General features: G+C 49.1%; 1 protein-coding gene across 3 annotated transcripts in view; it reads right to left on the reverse strand.

Annotated features, from left to right (window-relative positions):
- mtcl3a (MTCL family member 3a) overlaps positions 1-18,133 on the reverse strand; it is a 57,756-nt gene that overhangs the window by 39,449 nt on the left and 174 nt on the right. Inside the window, exons 1-3 of one of the 3 annotated variants that reach the window (XM_082958897.1) lie at positions 16,935-18,124; positions 14,641-14,808; positions 5,221-5,487 (exon numbers count right to left, since the gene is read on the reverse strand). In XM_082958897.1, the coding sequence (XP_082815023.1) occupies positions 5,221-5,355 (135 nt within the window). In that variant the 5' untranslated portion in view covers positions 5,356-5,487; positions 14,641-14,808; positions 16,935-18,124. Of the gene's footprint in view, positions 1-5,220; positions 5,488-14,640; positions 14,809-15,590; positions 16,897-16,934; positions 18,125-18,133 lie in introns of those variants that run through there. The other 2 variants (XM_082958895.1, XM_082958896.1) reach the window with 2 other exon arrangements.

An 18,133-nucleotide genomic window follows, 5' to 3' on the forward strand; every position in this document is an offset into this window, starting at 1 on the left:
GATCTATAAATGATGTCTCTGTAATCTAGCACGGGTAGGATGGTCATCTGAATCAGGGTTAGTTTGGCACCTGGCGTGAAAGAGGAGCGATTTACGATAGAGGAAACCAAGTCTAGATTTAACTTTAGCCTGCAGCTTGGATATGTGTTGAGAGAAGGACAGTGTACCGTCTAGCCATACTCACAAGTACTTGTATGAGGTGACTACCTCAATGTTTCCTAAAGCATAGCCCCTAACCTTACTGCAACTGTACTGGGATCAGTATTAGTTGGTCTTATGTTTCTCAAAGCATAGCCCCTAACCTTACTGTAGCTGTACTGGGATCAGTATTAGTTGGTCTTGTGTTTCTCAAAGCATAGCCCCTAACCTTACTGCAGCTGTACTGGGATCAGTATTAGTTGGTCTTATGTTTCCTAAAGCATAGCCCCTAACCTTACTGCAGCTGTACTGGGATCAGTATTAGTTGGTCTGCCAAAGCATAGCCCCTAACCTTACTGCAACTGTACTGGGATCAGTATTAGTTGGTCTTATGTTTCCTAAAGCATAGCCCCTAACCTTACTGCAGCTGTACTGGGATCAGTATTAGTTGGTCTTATGTTTCCTAAAGCATAGCCCCTAACCTTACTGCAACTGTACTGGGATCAGTATTAGTTGGTCTCCCAAAGCATAGCCCCTAACCTTACTGCAGCTGTACTGGGATCAGTATTAGTTGGTCTTGTGTTTCTCAAAGCATAGCCCCTAACCTTACTGCAGCTGTACTGGGATCAGTATTAGTTGGTCTTGTGTTTCTCAAAGCATAGCCCCTAACCTTACTGCAGCTGTACTGGGATCAGTATTAGTTGGTCTTATGTTTCCCAAAGCATAGCCCCTAACCTTACTGTAGCTGTACTGGGATCAGTATTAGTTGGTCTGCCAAAGCATAGCCCCTAACCTTACTGCAGCTGTACTGGGATCAGAATTAGTTGGTCTCCCAAAGCATAGCCACTAACCTTACTGCAGCTGTACTGGGATCAGTATTAGTTGGTCCCATGTTTCCCAAAGCATAGCCCCTAACCTTACTGTAGCTGTACTGGGATCAGTATTAGTTGGTCTGCCAAAGCATAGCCCCTAACCTTACTGCAGCTGTACTGGGATCAGTATTAGTTGGTCTTATGTTTCCCAAAGCATAGCCCCTAACCTTACTGTAGCTGTACTGGGATCAGTATTAGTTGGTCTGCCAAAGCAGAACAGGAGGACAGTACCTTAGACTATAGAGATATAGCAGGACCAGTGAGCTCCAAGGACTTTGTCCCATTACTCTGCAGAACATGACTATATGAATGGCTACTTTGTTAGGATTGTTTCAATAGGACTGGTCACATGTCAATGACTCTTTCACTATGTTTCCAATAGTTGCTGTTAGCACCACTCTTCAACCACAAAACATCACCACATTCTGCTTTACAGCTCAGCCAACCTGGTCCCAGATCTGTCCTGTCTTTCCAGCTGCTATGGGCAATGTCATGACAAACAGATCTGGGATCAGGCTACAAAACATCACCACATTCTGCTTTACAGCTCAGCCAACCTGGTCCCAGATCTGTCCTGTCTTTCCAGCTGCTATGGGCAATGTCATGACAAACAGATCTGGGATCAGGCTACAAAACATCACCACATTCTGCTTTACAGCTCAGCCAACCTGGTCCCAGATCTGTCCTGTCTTTCCAGCTGCTATGGGCAATGTCATGACAAACAGATCTGGGATCAGGCTACAGCCAAACACTTCACATACTAGTCTACAGGTCCAGTGTCAGGGGATTTGTTGTAACAAAAAACTGTAAAATGCTGGAAAAACAAAACAAACAAACTCTCCAGTGTCATGGCTCACCTCCTCTCACCTCCTCTCCCCTCCTCTCACCTCCTCTCACCTCCTCTCCCCTCCTCTCACCTCCTCTCCCCTCCCCTCCTCCTCTCACCTCCTCTCACCTCCTCTCACCTCCTCTGCATGTCTCCCAGCTGGCTCTCCCACTCCTTCCTCTCAGAGATAAATCTCTCCCCTCCTCTCACCTCCTCTCACCCCCTCTCCTCTCACCCATCTCACCTCCTCTCACCCCCTCTCCTCTCACCCATCTCACCTCCTCTCACCCATCTCACCCATCTCACCTCCTGTATCTTCCTCTGCATGTCTCCCAGCTGGCTCTCCCACTACCTTCCTCTCACCTCCTGTATCTTCCTCTGCATGTCTCCCAGCTGGCTCTCCCACTACCTTCCTCTCACCTCCTGTATCTTCCTCTGCATGTCTCCCAGCTGGCTCTCCCACTACCTTCCTCTCACCTCCTGTATCTTCCTCTGCATGTCTCCCAGCTGGCTCTCCCACTACCTTCCTCTCACCTCCTGTATCTTCCTCTGCATGTCTCCCAGCTGGCTCTCCCACTACCTTCCTCTCACCTCCTGTATCTTCCTCTGCATGTCTCCCAGCTGGCTCTCCCACTACCTTCCTCTCACCTCCTGTATCTTCCTCTGCATGTCTCCCAGCTGGCTCTCCCACTACCTTCCTCTCACCTCCTGTATCTTCCTCTGCATGTCTCCCAGCTGGCTCTCCCACTACCTTCCTCTCACCTCCTGTATCTTCCTCTGCATGTCTCCCAGCTGGCTCTCCCACTACCTTCCTCTCACCTCCTGTATCTTCCTCTGCATGTCTCCCAGCTGGCTCTCCCACTACCTTCCTCTCACCTCCTGTATCTTCCTCTGCATGTCTCCCAGCTGGCTCTCCCACTACCTTCCTCTCACCTCCTGTATCTTCCTCTGCATGTCTCCCAGCTGGCTCTCCCACTACCTTCCTCTCACCTCCTGTATCTTCCTCTGCATGTCTCCCAGCTGGCTCTCCCACTACCTTCCTCTCACCTCCTGTATCTTCCTCTGCATGTCTCCCAGCTGGCTCTCCCACTACCTTCCTCTCACCTCCTGTATCTTCCTCTGCATGTCTCCCAGCTGGCTCTCCCACTACCTTCCTCTCACCTCCTGTATCTTCCTCTGCATGTCTCCCAGCTGGCTCTCCCACTACCTTCCTCTCACCTCCTGTATCTTCCTCTGCATGTCTCCCAGCTGGCTCTCCCACTACCTTCCTCTCACCTCCTGTATCTTCCTCTGCATGTCTCCCAGCTGGCTCTCCCACTACCTTCCTCTCACCTCCTGTATCTTCCTCTGCATGTCTCCCAGCTGGCTCTCCCACTACCTTCCTCTCACCTCCTGTATCTTCCTCTGCATGTCTCCCAGCTGGCTCTCCCACTACCTTCCTCTCACCTCCTGTATCTTCCTCTGCATGTCTCCCAGCTGGCTCTCCCACTACCTTCCTCTCACCTCCTGTATCTTCCTCTGCATGTCTCCCAGCTGGCTCTCCCACTACCTTCCTCTCACCTCCTGTATCTTCCTCTGCATGTCTCCCAGCTGGCTCTCCCACTACCTTCCTCTCACCTCCTGTATCTTCCTCTGCATGTCTCCCAGCTGGCTCTCCCACTACCTTCCTCTCACCTCCTGTATCTTCCTCTGCATGTCTCCCAGCTGGCTCTCCCACTACCTTCCTCTCACCTCCTGTATCTTCCTCTGCATGTCTCCCAGCTGGCTCTCCCACTACCTTCCTCTCACCTCCTGTATCTTCCTCTGCATGTCTCCCAGCTGGCTCTCCCACTACCTTCCTCTCACCTCCTGTATCTTCCTCTGCATGTCTCCCAGCTGGCTCTCCCACTACCTTCCTCTCACCTCCTGTATCTTCCTCTGCATGTCTCCCAGCTGGCTCTCCCACTACCTTCCTCTCACCTCCTGTATCTTCCTCTGCATGTCTCCCAGCTGGCTCTCCCACTACCTTCCTCTCACCTCCTGTATCTTCCTCTGCATGTCTCCCAGCTGGCTCTCCCACTACCTTCCTCTCACCTCCTGTATCTTCCTCTGCATGTCTCCCAGCTGGCTCTCCCACTACCTTCCTCTCACCTCCTGTATCTTCCTCTGCATGTCTCCCAGCTGGCTCTCCCACTACCTTCCTCTCACCTCCTGTATCTTCCTCTGCATGTCTCCCAGCTGGCTCTCCCACTACCTTCCTCTCACCTCCTGTATCTTCCTCTGCATGTCTCCCAGCTGGCTCTCCCACTACCTTCCTCTCACCTCCTGTATCTTCCTCTGCATGTCTCCCAGCTGGCTCTCCCACTACCTTCCTCTCACCTCCTGTATCTTCCTCTGCATGTCTCCCAGCTGGCTCTCCCACTACCTTCCTCTCACCTCCTGTATCTTCCTCTGCATGTCTCCCAGCTGGCTCTCCCACTACCTTCCTCTCACCTCCTGTATCTTCCTCTGCATGTCTCCCAGCTGGCTCTCCCACTACCTTCCTCTCACCTCCTGTATCTTCCTCTGCATGTCTCCCAGCTGGCTCTCCCACTACCTTCCTCTCACCTCCTGTATCTTCCTCTGCATGTCTCCCAGCTGGCTCTCCCACTACCTTCCTCTCACCTCCTGTATCTTCCTCTGCATGTCTCCCAGCTGGCTCTCCCACTACCTTCCTCTCACCTCCTGTATCTTCCTCTGCATGTCTCCCAGCTGGCTCTCCCACTACCTTCCTCTCACCTCCTGTATCTTCCTCTGCATGTCTCCCAGCTGGCTCTCCCACTACCTTCCTCTCACCTCCTGTATCTTCCTCTGCATGTCTCCCAGCTGGCTCTCCCACTACCTTCCTCTCACCTCCTGTATCTTCCTCTGCATGTCTCCCAGCTGGCTCTCCCACTACCTTCCTCTCACCTCCTGTATCTTCCTCTGCATGTCTCCCAGCTGGCTCTCCCACTACCTTCCTCTCACCTCCTGTATCTTCCTCTGCATGTCTCCCAGCTGGCTCTCCCACTACCTTCCTCTCACCTCCTGTATCTTCCTCTGCATGTCTCCCAGCTGGCTCTCCCACTACCTTCCTCTCACCTCCTGTATCTTCCTCTGCATGTCTCCCAGCTGGCTCTCCCACTACCTTCCTCTCACCTCCTGTATCTTCCTCTGCATGTCTCCCAGCTGGCTCTCCCACTACCTTCCTCTCACCTCCTGTATCTTCCTCTGCATGTCTCCCAGCTGGCTCTCCCACTACCTTCCTCTCACCTCCTGTATCTTCCTCTGCATGTCTCCCAGCTGGCTCTCCCACTACCTTCCTCTCACCTCCTGTATCTTCCTCTGCATGTCTCCCAGCTGGCTCTCCCACTACCTTCCTCTCACCTCCTGTATCTTCCTCTGCATGTCTCCCAGCTGGCTCTCCCACTCCTTCCTCTCAGAGTTGAATCTCTCCAGCAGTTCAGACTTCTCTCGGACCCAGCCCTTCTCACTGAGCTCCAGCCTGCAGCGCACGTCCATGGCTGCCGTGTGGGTGTCAACCAGCAGCCTCCTCTGCTGCTCTCTGTCCCTCCGATGAAGAGTACTCTCCCTGGGCTCTGGACTCTGAGTTCTCAGCCCCACCTCAACGACAGGACCTCCTCTAGCCTCCAACTGGACAGGAAGAGAGAGATGGAGGGAGAGATGGAGAGGGGGGAGTAAAGAGAGAGGCAGGCAGGGAGAGAGGGAGATGGAGAAGGGGGAGTAGAGAGGCAGGCAGGGAGAGAGGGAGATGGAGAAGGGGGAGTAAAGAGAGAGGCAGGCAGGGAGAGAGGGAGATGGAGAAGGGGGAGTAGAGAGAGAGGCAGGCAGGGAGAGAGGGGGAGATGGAGAAGGGGGAGTAGAGAGAGAGGCAGGCAGGGAGAGAGAGCAGACAAGATAATTAGGTGGGAGAGAATGTCAGGGAGTGTCAGGAAGAGGGGTGGAGGGAGAGAAGGACCAGGGGGAGGAGAGGAAAGGGAGAATTCAGAGAACGGATGGAAGGGATTAAAAGATCATAACTCAAGGAGTTGATGGTCAACCTCTCCTGTCTCTCCTGTCTCTCATCATCTGACAGGATATCACAGCTGCCTCTACACAGTTCCTTTCCTGTCTGTGGTCCTGTCTCCCTGTCTTGTCTCTGGACACTATCTACAGAGTAGTTGTTAAAAAGGGGAGTACATTTTTTAAAAACTTTATTTAACTAGGCAAGTCTGTTAAGAACAAATTGTTATTTATAATGACGGTCTACTGGGGAACAGTGGGTTAACTGCCTTGTTCAGGGGCAGAACGACAGATTTTTACCTTGTCAGCTCGGGGGATTCGATCTAGCAACCTTTCGGTTACTAGTCCAACGCTCTAACCACTAGGGCTACCTGCCGCCCCTCCACTCTAACCACTACCCTGCCGCCCCTCCACTCTAACCACTAGGCTACCTGCCGCCCCTCCACTCTAACCACTACCCTGCCGCCCCTCCACTCTAACCACTAGGCTACCTGCCTCCCCCCTCTAACCACTAGGCTACCTGCCGTCCCTCCACTCTAACCACTAGGCTACCTACCACCCCTCCACTCTAACCACTACCCTGCTGTTCCTCCACTCTAACCACTAGGCTACCCTGCCGCCCCTCCACTCTAACCACTAGGCTACCCTGCCGCCCCTCCACTCTAACCACTAGGCTACCCTGCCGCCCCTCCACTCTAACCACTAGGCTACCCTGCCACCCCTCCACTCTAACCACTAGGCTACCCTGCCACCCTCCACTCTAACCACTAGCCTACCCTGCCGCCCCTCCGCTCTAACCACTAGGCTAGCTGCCGCCCCTCCGCTCTAACCACTAGGCTACCTGCCGCCCCTCCGCTCTAACCACTAGGCTACCTGCCGCCCCTCCGCTCTAACCACTAGGCTACCTGCCGCCCCTCCGCTCTAACCACTAGGCTACCTGCCGCCCCTCCGCTCTAACCACTAGGCTACCTGCCGCCCCTCCACTCTAACCACTAGGCTACCTGCCGCCCCTCCACTCTAACCACTAGGCTACCTGCCGTCCCTCCACTCTAACCACTAGGCTACCTGCCGTCCCTCCACTCTAACCACTAGGCTACCTGCCGTCCCTCCACTCTAACCACTAGGCTACCTGCCGTCCCTCCACTCTAACCACTAGGCTACCTGCCGTCCCTCCACTCTAACCACTAGGCTACCTGCCGTCCCTCCACTCTAACCACTAGGCTACCTGCCGTCCCTCCACTCTAACCACTAGGCTACCTGCCGTCCCTCCACTCTAACCACTAGGCTACATCCCGCCTCTACACTCTAACCACTAGGCTACCCTGCCGCCCCTCCACTCTAACCACTAGGCTACCTGCCGTCCCTCCACTCTAACCACTAGGCTACCTGCCGTCCCTCCACTCTAACCACTAGGCTACCCTGCCGCCCCTCCACTCTAACCACTAGGCTACTCTGCCGTCCCTCCACTCTAACCACTAGGCTACCTGCCGTCCCTCCACTCTAACCACTAGGCTACCCTGCCGCCCCTCCACTCTAACCACTAGGCTACCCTGCCGCCCCTCCACTCTAACCACTAGGCTACCCTGCCGCCCCTCCACTCTAACCACTACCCTGCCTAGTGTCCATACATCAGACACAAACATCTGCTGTTTAGGCCAATTCAGGAAATCTTGTATTTTTAATACCAACTAGTTGTGTTGACTGTGAGTGGTTTGGGTTAAGAAGGGCAGCGTTAAGGGAATCAGTCCTCTCTCTCTCTGTGTGGTCAATATAACCCTTAGAGAAACTATACTGGCTGTGGAGCTGGAATGAGACCAGGACAATGCTTCTCTCTGTAGTAAGTACACATAGACTACACACATCCTATTCCCTATATAGTGAACTACTTTTGACCAGGGCCCGTGGTGGTCCCGTAACTAAGGGCCATGAAGTTATGGAGTACTGGTGGTCCCGTAACTAAGGGCCATGAAGTACTGGTGGTCCCGTAACTAAGGGCCATGAAGTACTGGTGGTCCCGTAACTAAGGGCCATGAAGTACTGGTGGTCCCGTAACTAAGGGCCATGAAGTACTGGTGGTCCCGTAACTAAGGGCCATGAAGTACTGGTGGTCCCGTGGCTAAGGGCCATGAAGTACTGGTGGTCCCGTAACTAAGGGCCATGGAGTACTGGTGGTCCCGTAACTAAGAGCCATGAAGTACTGGTGGTCCCGTAACTAAGGGCCATGAAGTACTGGTGGTCCCGTAACTAAGGGCCATGAAGTTATGGAGTACTGGTGGGCCATAACTAAGGGCAATGAAGTACTGGTGGTCCCGTGGCTAAGGGCCATGAAGTATTGGTGGTCCCGTAACTAAGGGCCATGAAGTACTGGTGGTCCTGTGGCTAAGGGCCATGAAGTACTGGTGGTCCCGTAACTAAGGGCCATGAAGTACTGGTGGTCCCATAACTAAGGGCCATGAAGTACTGGTGGTCCCGTAACTAAGGGCCATGAAGTACTGGTGGTCCCGTAACTATAGGGCCATGAAGTACTGGTGGTCCCGTAACTAAGGGCCATGAAGTACTGGTGGTCCCGTAAGGCTAAGGGCCATGAAGTACTGGTGGTCCCGTGGCTAAGGGCCATGAAGTACTGGTGGTCCCGTAACTAAGGGCCATGAAGTACTGGTGGTCCCGTAACTAAGGGCCATGGAGTACTGGTGGTCCCGTAACTAAGGGCCATGAAGTACTGGTGGTCCTGTGGCTAAGGGCCATGAAGTACTGGTGGTCCCGTAACTAAGGGCCATGAAGTACTGGTGGTCCCGTGGCTAAGGGCCATGAAGGTATAGAGTACTGGTGGGCCCGTAACTAACGGCCATGGAGTACTGGTGGTCCCGTGGCTAAGGGCCATGAAGTACTGGTGGTCCCGTAACTAAGGGCCATGGAGTACTGGTGGTCCCATAACTAAGGGCCATGGAGTACTGGTGGTCCCGTAACTAAGGGCCATGAAGTACTGGTGGTCCCGTGGCTAAGGGCCATGAAGTACTGGTGGTCCCGTGGCTAAGGGCCATGAAGTTATGGAGTACGAAGAGAACACTGTTTCTCCTTGTCTCTCTGGTCCCTCTGGTTGTGTCCTAAATGGCACCTTATTCCCTATATAGTGCACTACTTTTGACCAGGGCCCATTAGTGCAGCATATAGGAACTAGTGTCCCATTTGGGAAGCATCGTCTGTCTGTCTGAGGTCTTTGAACGCTCTGTGTAATTGCAGTGGCAGGATGACTGGAGCTGTCCAGTCTATTCCTAACCAAACAGGAACAGGAATACACAGAGAGTGCTACTGCTGTAACTCAGAGGTTAAATTGAGACGGAGGCTGATGCTCTTCTTGGCAGTGAGGTATGTATATTCCAGGAGGACCTGTAACAACAATGGTTGACTAGAGTCTTACAGTTCTCCAGACAGGCTGGCAGACAGACAGCAAAAGACAGAGACAGGCTGGCAGACAGACAGCAAAAGACAGAGACAGGCTGGCAGACAGAGACAGGCTGGCTGGCAGACATAGAATAAACACACAACAGCAGCCATCTCCTGCTGCTTTAGGACTGGACAGTGTGTCCGTGTGTGTCCGTGTGTGTCCGTGTGTGTCCGTGTGTCCGTGTGTGTGTGTCCGTGTGTGTGTGTGTCCGTGTGTGTGTGTGTGTAAAGGTAACAGTATCATCGTGGTCTCTCTCTATTAATAGGAGCCTCAACCAACCAGCCAATGCTGTACAGAGTTACAATGTCACATACATTCCTCAGGGAGCGGTGGGGCTGGAAGGACAAGTGAGATGTTTCTGCTTGACAAACATCTAAAGTATGTGGACAAATATGCCTGCAGATATCCGGCTCGGCCCCAGGATGCTTGGTGGTGGTAAGACCTGGTAGCTCAGCCCCAGGATGCTTGGTGGTAAGACCTGGTAGCTCAGCCCCAGGATGCTTGGTGGTGGTAAGACCTGGTAGCTCAGCCCCAGGATGCTTGGTGGTGGTAAGACCTGGTAGCTCAGCCCCAGGATGCTTAGTGGTGGTAAGACCTGGTAGCTCAGCCCCAGGATGCTTAGTGGTGGTAAGACCTGGTAGCTCAGCCCCAGGATGCTTGGTGGTAAGACCTGGTAGCTCAGCCCCAGGATGCTTGGTGGTGGTAAGACCTGGTAGCTCAGCCCCAGGATGCTTGGTGGTGGTAAGACCTGGTAGCTCAGCCCCAGGATGCTTGGTGGTGGTAAGACCTGGTAGCTCAGCCCCAGGATGCTTGGTGGTGGTAAGACCTGGTAGCTCAGCCCCAGGATGCTTGGTGGTGGTAAGACCTGGTAGCTCAGCCCCAGGATGCTTAGTGGTGGTAAGACCTGGTAGCTCAGCCCCAGGATGCTTGGTGGTGGTAAGACCTGGTAGCTCAGCCCCAGGATGCTTAGTGGTAAGAGCTGGTAGCTCAGCCCCAGGATGCTTTGGTGGTAAGACCTGGTAGCTCAGCCCCAGGATGCTTGGTGGTGGTAAGACCTGGTAGCTCAGCCCCAGGATGATTGGTGGTAAGACCTGGTAGCTCGAAGACACAGGATGCATGGCACCCTATTCCCTACATACAGTAGTGCACTACTTTTGACCAGGGCCCATAGGAAATAGGGAGCCCTTCGAGACAAACCGCAGGCTGTGTATAACTGTCTATAAACTAAACTGTGGCAGCAGGATGTGGCTGAGAGGCGAAAACAGCTTTTACAATGGAGCTAACCCCTCCCTGCACATCACCAGGCTATGCCAGACCAACATTCCATTTATTAATATAGAACACTGTGGACTCACACAGAACCATCAGAACTCTGGGAAACAACAAGTGAATTCTAGAAGCTGATGTGGTCTGACAATCATTAATATAGAACACTGTGGACTCACACAGAACCATCAGAACTCTGGGGAACAACAAGTGAATTCTAGAAGCTGATGTGGTCTGACAATCATTAATATAGAACACTGTGGACTCACACAGAACCATCAGAACTCTGGGGAACAACGAGTGAATTCTAGAAGCTGATGTGGTCTGACAATCATTAATATAGAACACTGTGGACTCACACAGAACCATCAGAACTCTGGGGAACAACGAGTGAATTCTAGAAGCTGATGTGGTCTGACAATCATTAATATAGAACACTGTGGACTCACACAGAACCATCAGAACTCTGGGGAACAACGAGTGAATTCTAGAAGCTGATGTGGTCTGACAATCATTAATATAGAACACTGTGGACTCACACAGAACCATCAGAACTCTGGGGAACAACAAGTGAATTCTAGAAGCTGATGTGGTCTGACAATCATTAATATAGAACACTGTGGACTCACACAGAACCATCAGAACTCTGGGGAACAACGAGTGAATTCTAGAAGCTGATGTGGTCTGACAATCATTAATATAGAACACTGTGGACTCACACAGAACCATCAGAACTCTGGGGAACAACAAGTGAATTCTAGAAGCTGGGAGTGTTTTGATCATGGAATAGTTTTAACACTGAACACAGTTCCTCTTCATAACTAGTTAGTGAACAGACTGGACTGTTTATATTCTTAGTACGAGACCAACATGGGATCCTGACAGATGACTGGGTCATACAGCACAGGGGTGTACGGTACAAGCTTCACCCACAATCACACACACGCGCACACACACGCACACGTTCAGTTTCTATGCTTCAGTCATGCTTTAATTCCAGACCTATGTAAGGAGATGTTGTGTTACTCTGTTAAGTGAAAGGTCTGTTTAGTATGAGTCCATAGCTATCCCCTGTTTAGGATGAGTCCATATCTATCCCCTGTTTAGGATGAGTCCATATCTATCCCCTGTTTAGGATGAGTCCATATCTATCCCCTGTTTAGGATGAGTCCATATCTATCCCCTGTTTAGTATGAGTCCATATCTATCCCCTGTTTAGGATGAGTCCATATCTATCCCCTGTTTAGTATGAGTCCATATCTATCCCCTGTTTAGTATGAGTCCATATCTATCCCCTGTTTAGGATGAGTCCATATCTATCCCCTGTTTAGGATGAGTCCATATCTATCCCCTGTTTAGGATGAGTCCAATATCTAATCTCCCTGTTTAGGATGAGTCCATATCTATCCCCTGTTTAGGATGAGTCCATATCTATCCCCTGTTTAGTATGAGTCCATATCTATCCCCTGTTTAGTATGAGTCCATATCTATCCCCTGTTTAGTATGAGTCCATATCTATCCCCTGTTTAGGATGAGTCCAGATCTATCCCCTGTTTAGGATGAGTCCAGATCTATCCCCTGTTTAGGATGAGTCCAGATCTATCCCCTGTTTAGTATGAGTCCAGATCTATCCCCTGTTTAGTATGAGTCCATATCTATCCCCTGTTTAGTATGAGTCCATATCTATCCCCTGTTTAGTATGAGTCCATATCTATCCCCTGTTTAGGATGAGTCCATATCTATCCCCTGTTTAGGATGAGTCCATATCTATCCCCTGTTTAGTATGAGTCCATATCTATCCCCTGTTTAGGATGAGTCCATATCTATCCCCTGTTTAGGATGAGTCCATATCTATCCCCTGTTTAGTATGAGTCCATATCTATCCCCTGTTTAGTATGAGTCCATATCTATCCCCTGTTTAGTATGAGTCCATAACTAACCCCTGTTTAGTATGAGTCCATATCTATCCCCTGTTTAGTATGAGTCCATATCTATCCCCTGTTTAGTATGAGTCCATATCTATCCCCTGTTTAGTATGAGTCCATATCTATCCCCTGTTTAGGATGAGTCCATATCTATCCCCTGTTTAGGATGAGTCCATATCTATCCCCTGTTTAGTATGAGTCCATATCTATCCCCTGTTTAGTATGAGTCCATATCTATCCCCTGTTTAGGATGAGTCCATATCTATCCCCTGTTTAGGATGAGTCCATATCTATCCCCTGTTTAGGATGAGTCCATATCTATCCCCTGTTTAGGATGAGTCCATATCTATCCCCTGTTTAGTATGAGTCCATATCTATCCCCTGTTTAGGATGAGTCCATATCTATCCCCTGTTTAGGATGAGTCCATATCTATCCCCTGTTTAGGATGAGTCCATATCTATCCCCTGTTTAGGATGAGTCCATATCTATCCCCTGTTTAGGATGAGTCCATATCTATCCCCTGTTTAGGATGAGTCCATATCTATCCCCTGTTTAGGATGAGTCCATATCTATCCCCTGTTTAGGATGAGTCCATATCTATCCCCTGTTTAGTATGAGTCCATATCTATCCCCTGTTTAGTATGAGTCCATATCTATCCCCTGTTTAGTATGAGTCCATATCTATCCCCTGTTTAGTATGAGTCCATATCTATCCCCTGTTTAGGATGAGTCCATATCTATCCCCTGTTTAGGATGAGTCCATATCTATCCCCTGTTTAGGATGAGTCCATATCTATCCCCTGTTTAGGATGAGTCCATATCTATCCCCTGTTTAGGATGAGTCCATATCTATCCCCTGTTTAGTATGAGTCCATATCTATCCCCTGTTTAGGATGAGTCCATATCTATCCCCTGTTTAGGATGAGTCCATATCTATCCCCTGTTTAGTATGAGTCCATATCTATCCCCTGTTTAGGATGAGTCCATATCTATCCCCTGTTTAGGATGAGTCCATATCTATCCCCTGTTTAGTATGAGTCCATATCTATCCCCTGTTTAGGATGAGTCCATATCTATCCCCTGTTTAGTATGAGTCCATATCTATCCCCTGTTTAGGATGAGTCCATATCTATCCCCTGTTTAGTATGAGTCCATATCTATCCCCTGTTTAGTATGAGTCCATATCTATCCCCTGTTTAGGATGAGTCCATATCTATCCCCTGTTTAGGATGAGTCCATATCTATCCCCTGTTTAGGATGAGTCCATATCTATCCCCTGTTTACATGAAAGCTTAGAGAAAAGCTGTGTACTTTCCCAGACTCTGGTTTTCCACACAGTCTGTCCATTGTCTTGTCTGTCTGTCTGTCTGTCTGTCTGTCTGTCTGTCTGTCTGTCTGTCTGTCTGTCTGTCTGTCTGTCTGTCTGTCTGTCTGTCTGTCTGTCTGTCTGTCTTGTCTTCAGACCCTGAATCCCCTCATCCAATTGATTGGTCACACATTCACAGATCACAGATCCCACCATGTGATGCGAGCATGACTCTTCTAACCACATCACAGGCCTCTGAAAGATGGCTGACTGTGTCCTACAGTACTGACACAGAGAGATATTATAGAGGGAGATGGCTGACTGTGTCCTACAGTACTGACACAGTCAGTGTATAGTGTAGTATCATATAGTGTAGTATAGTATCATATTGTATAGTATAGTGTAGTATCATACTGTGTAGTAGCATACTGTATAGTATGGTGTAGTATCATATAGTATAGTATCATGTAGTATCATATAGTATAGTATAGTGCAGTATCAGTAGTGCGGTATCATATTGTATAGTATAGTATCATATAGTATAGAGTAGTATCATATTGTATAGTATAGTATCATATTGTATAGTATAGTATCATATTGTATAGTATAGTGTAGTATCATATAGTATAGTATAGTGTAGTATCATATAGTATAGTATAGTGTAGTATCATATAGTATAGTATAGTATAGTATCATATAGTATAGTATAGTGTAGTATCATATAGTATAGTATAGTGTAGTATCGTATAGTATAGTGTAGTATCATATAGTATAGTATCATATAGTATAGTATCATATTGTATAGTATAGTGTAGTATAATATAGTATAGTGTATTCTTACCTGTGCGATTCTGCATTTCAGCTGAGCTCTCTCCAGTTCCCAGGCACATCTGTCCTTAGTGTACTGCAGCTGTAGCTCGCTCCTCTTGGACTCCTCTCTCTTCACCTCTAGCTGCACCTCCTCCACTACAGTCTTAAGATCCAACAAAATCCTTCTGTTCTCCCCTCCCTGAGAATCAATACAGCAACACAGAGTTAGCTGTTCTCCCTGAGAATCAATACAGCAACACAGAGTTAGCTGTTCTCCCCTCCCTGAGAATCAATACAGCAACACAGAGTTAGCTGTTCTCCCCTCCCTGAGAATCAATACAGCAACACAGAGTTAGCTGTTCTCCCTGAGAATCAATACAGCAACACAGAGTTAGCTGTTCTCCCTGAGAATCAATACAGCAACACAGAGTTAGCTGTTCTCCCCTCCCTGAGAATCAATACAGCAACACAGAGTTAGCTGTTCTCCCTGAGAATCAATACAGCAACACAGAGTTAGCTGTTCTCCCTGAGAATCAATACAGCAACACAGAGTTAGCTGTTCTCCCTGAGAATCAATACAGCAACACAGAGTTAGCTGTTCTCCCTGAGAATCAATACAGCAACACAGAGTTAGCTGTTCTCCCTGAGAATCAATACAGCAACACAGAGTTAGCTGTTCTCCCTGAGAATCAATACAGCAACACAGAGTTAGCTGTTCTCCCTGAGAATCAATACAGCAACACAGAGTTAGCTGTTCTCCCCTCCCTGAGAATCAATACAGCAACACAGAGTTAGCTGTTCTCCCTGAGAATCAATACAGCAACACAGTTAGCTGTAGCTGGTGTTCCACAATACATACATTCAGAAAACACTCAGAACAAAAACAAAATCGTAGTAGTGAACCAGAAGTATCATGTAAAACTTGTGAATAGAATATCTACCTGTGCTGAAGTGTGAAATTATTTTCAAAATTAGGCCTACTTGTATCTCAGCAACTTGTCTTAAAAGTATCTCCTTCTGTCGAATCCATTCTTCCTTGTCCTGTCCGTGGCGTTTCTTTAAGTGCTGAAACTTGTGTTTCAGACGGGAGTGATGAGTCCCCGGTTCTTGCGTCCGATCCACTGATGTTCCAACCGTTCCAGAATGAGACCGTTCGGTGAACTGAGTGACTGTTGGCGGGGAGGAGAACGTCCTGAACGGGCTGCGACTCTTCTTCCCTCTGCCCCTCTCTCTTTCTCTTTCCAACCGGGAGCAGGGAACGAATTCCCAGTCCTGCGCTGGCACGTACCCACCGCCGCCGCCTCCGCCTCCACCTCCTCCACTACCCAAATCTGACCCATTTCCGAACGCAGCATTCCACATTTCTCAACGCGCAGTGACAAACAAACACAAACTGATGACAGCCTTTCGGTTGACCGGGGGGGCTTTCGGTTGTAGTTGCAGCAGCATAATTATCCGAAACCGGAGATTTCCCCGGACTTGTCCGTTTCTCTCAACGCTGAACCAGGAGCAGTTCGAGGCCATGCAGCGATGTGCGTATTTGTCCCTTCCATGTCACCGCGCCGTTGCCAAGGTCAACAGTCGGTCATTATGCGGCGGCACTCTACTGATGCTATCTGGATTTATTATCCAAACTTCTTTAGGCTAGTCATTATTCCTACGGTAAAATACTACGGTTACCGGCCAGGCTCCTGCCCTGTGCAGCGCGCTGTGTGGGTGACGAACACCCAGTAGGTTGTTGTTACGGGGACAGGACGACTACCCAATAATACACCTAGTCCACTGATGTAAGAGCTGGGGGACTATTTTTACACCCTGTAACCATGTATATCATTTACTCAATAACCCCACCGGGTAACGTAGACTACTAAGTAACGGAGCCGGGAGTAGGTCGCGCGGAACCCCCCGTTGAATAAATATGAATTAAATCACGTCTGTTTACTACCGGGTCGATTATTGTCGCGGGGCTCTGACTGCGGAATGTGGATCAAGTGGTAGACTAGACTATTCAAAGGGTTGTAACCGTGACCGTGGCGATAAATGTGTTCAGCTCGCTGGTTATAGTCTAATGGGTGTTTATTGGCTTCACACGCAAAATCAGAAGCCAAATGTTGCACAGCCTGTCAATACACACACACACACACACACACACACACACACACACACACACACACACACACACACTCTTGCAGTTGATCCACGTTTCTGTATTCGCAGTTAGTCTGCATCCTATTTTGATATAAGGCTGTGCTCCGTTATTTCACAAGAACCCTTTCATTGCCTTCAAATCTCTGAATAGATTCGGGACATCTGAAAACATCTTACCTGTTATGCAATGTCCAGCTGTGTAATATCATAAAGTTCTCCAAAAACACCAAAATAAGCTATCCAACAAAAAAAACCGGGTCTTTCTGGTCAGTTGTTAATGAAAATCAGAGTGGTCCCTAAATCCAACGGAAATAACCGTCTTGGTCTGACTTGTCTTTATTTTTTCCTGATGCTTTTTCATTGGACAACTCGACCAGACGAGCCACGAAGAAGCCCCCGCGTACTTCTCCCTCACAGCTGGTCTTAATACCGTTTATGACGTCACATACCCACCGCCGGATGAGAATCGCCGTGTGTTCCGGTCTCAGTGGCCAATAGAACTTACGGGATATTAACAAGACCACATCCAACACAAATCAAATGTTATTGGTCATGTGCACATATTTTACAGATGTTATCGCAGGTGTAGCGAAACGCGTATGTTTTCTAGGTCCCAACAGTGCATTATTACAACAGTAATACCTAACAAAAACACAACAATACACCCCAAAAAATATCAGAACGAGCAATGGAATGTATGTATATGATGGTGTGTATATACACATTATGACAATATACAAATAGAAAAGGTGTGTACAGCAGTAGTTATATAGGATGAGCTTTGACCAGAATACAGTATGTAACAGTCTAGCTTCCGTCCCTCTCCTCGCCCCAACCTGGGCTCGAACCAGGGACCCTCTGCGCACATCAACAACTGACACCCCACGAAGCATCGTTACCCATCACGCCACAAAAAGCCGCGGCCCTTGCAGCGCAAGGGGAACAACTACTTCAAGGTCGCAGAGCGAGTGACGTCACCCGATTGAAACTAGCGCGCACCACCGCTAACTAACTAGCCATTTCACATCGGTTACATATATATAAGTGACCAGTGTTCAATGACTATGTACATAGAGCAGCTGTTAGTATTTTTCATTTAGTTTATGTTGCACATATTTCTTACTGTTTAAAACTCTGTGTTGTTGGTTAAGGGCTCGTAAGTAAACATTTCACAGTACTCCAGGTGAACGCTCTGTTGATGGATTATGTGTCCCTAACACTGCTATACTGTACATGCATGAGCACTATACATAGGTAGGTACTGTGTAGGTTTACAGACTGGGCCTCCTATACACCCACAGCAAACTGTTGTTCCTTCCTGCCTTTTGCATCAGAGTTCTGGGGGACCTCTAAAATAAGGTTAGATAAGGGACCAT

Source organism: Salmo salar, chromosome 02, assembly GCF_965601325.2.
Source record: "Salmo salar chromosome 02, fSalSal1, whole genome shotgun sequence".
In the NCBI taxonomy this organism is placed as follows: Eukaryota; Metazoa; Chordata; class Actinopteri; order Salmoniformes; family Salmonidae; genus Salmo; species Salmo salar.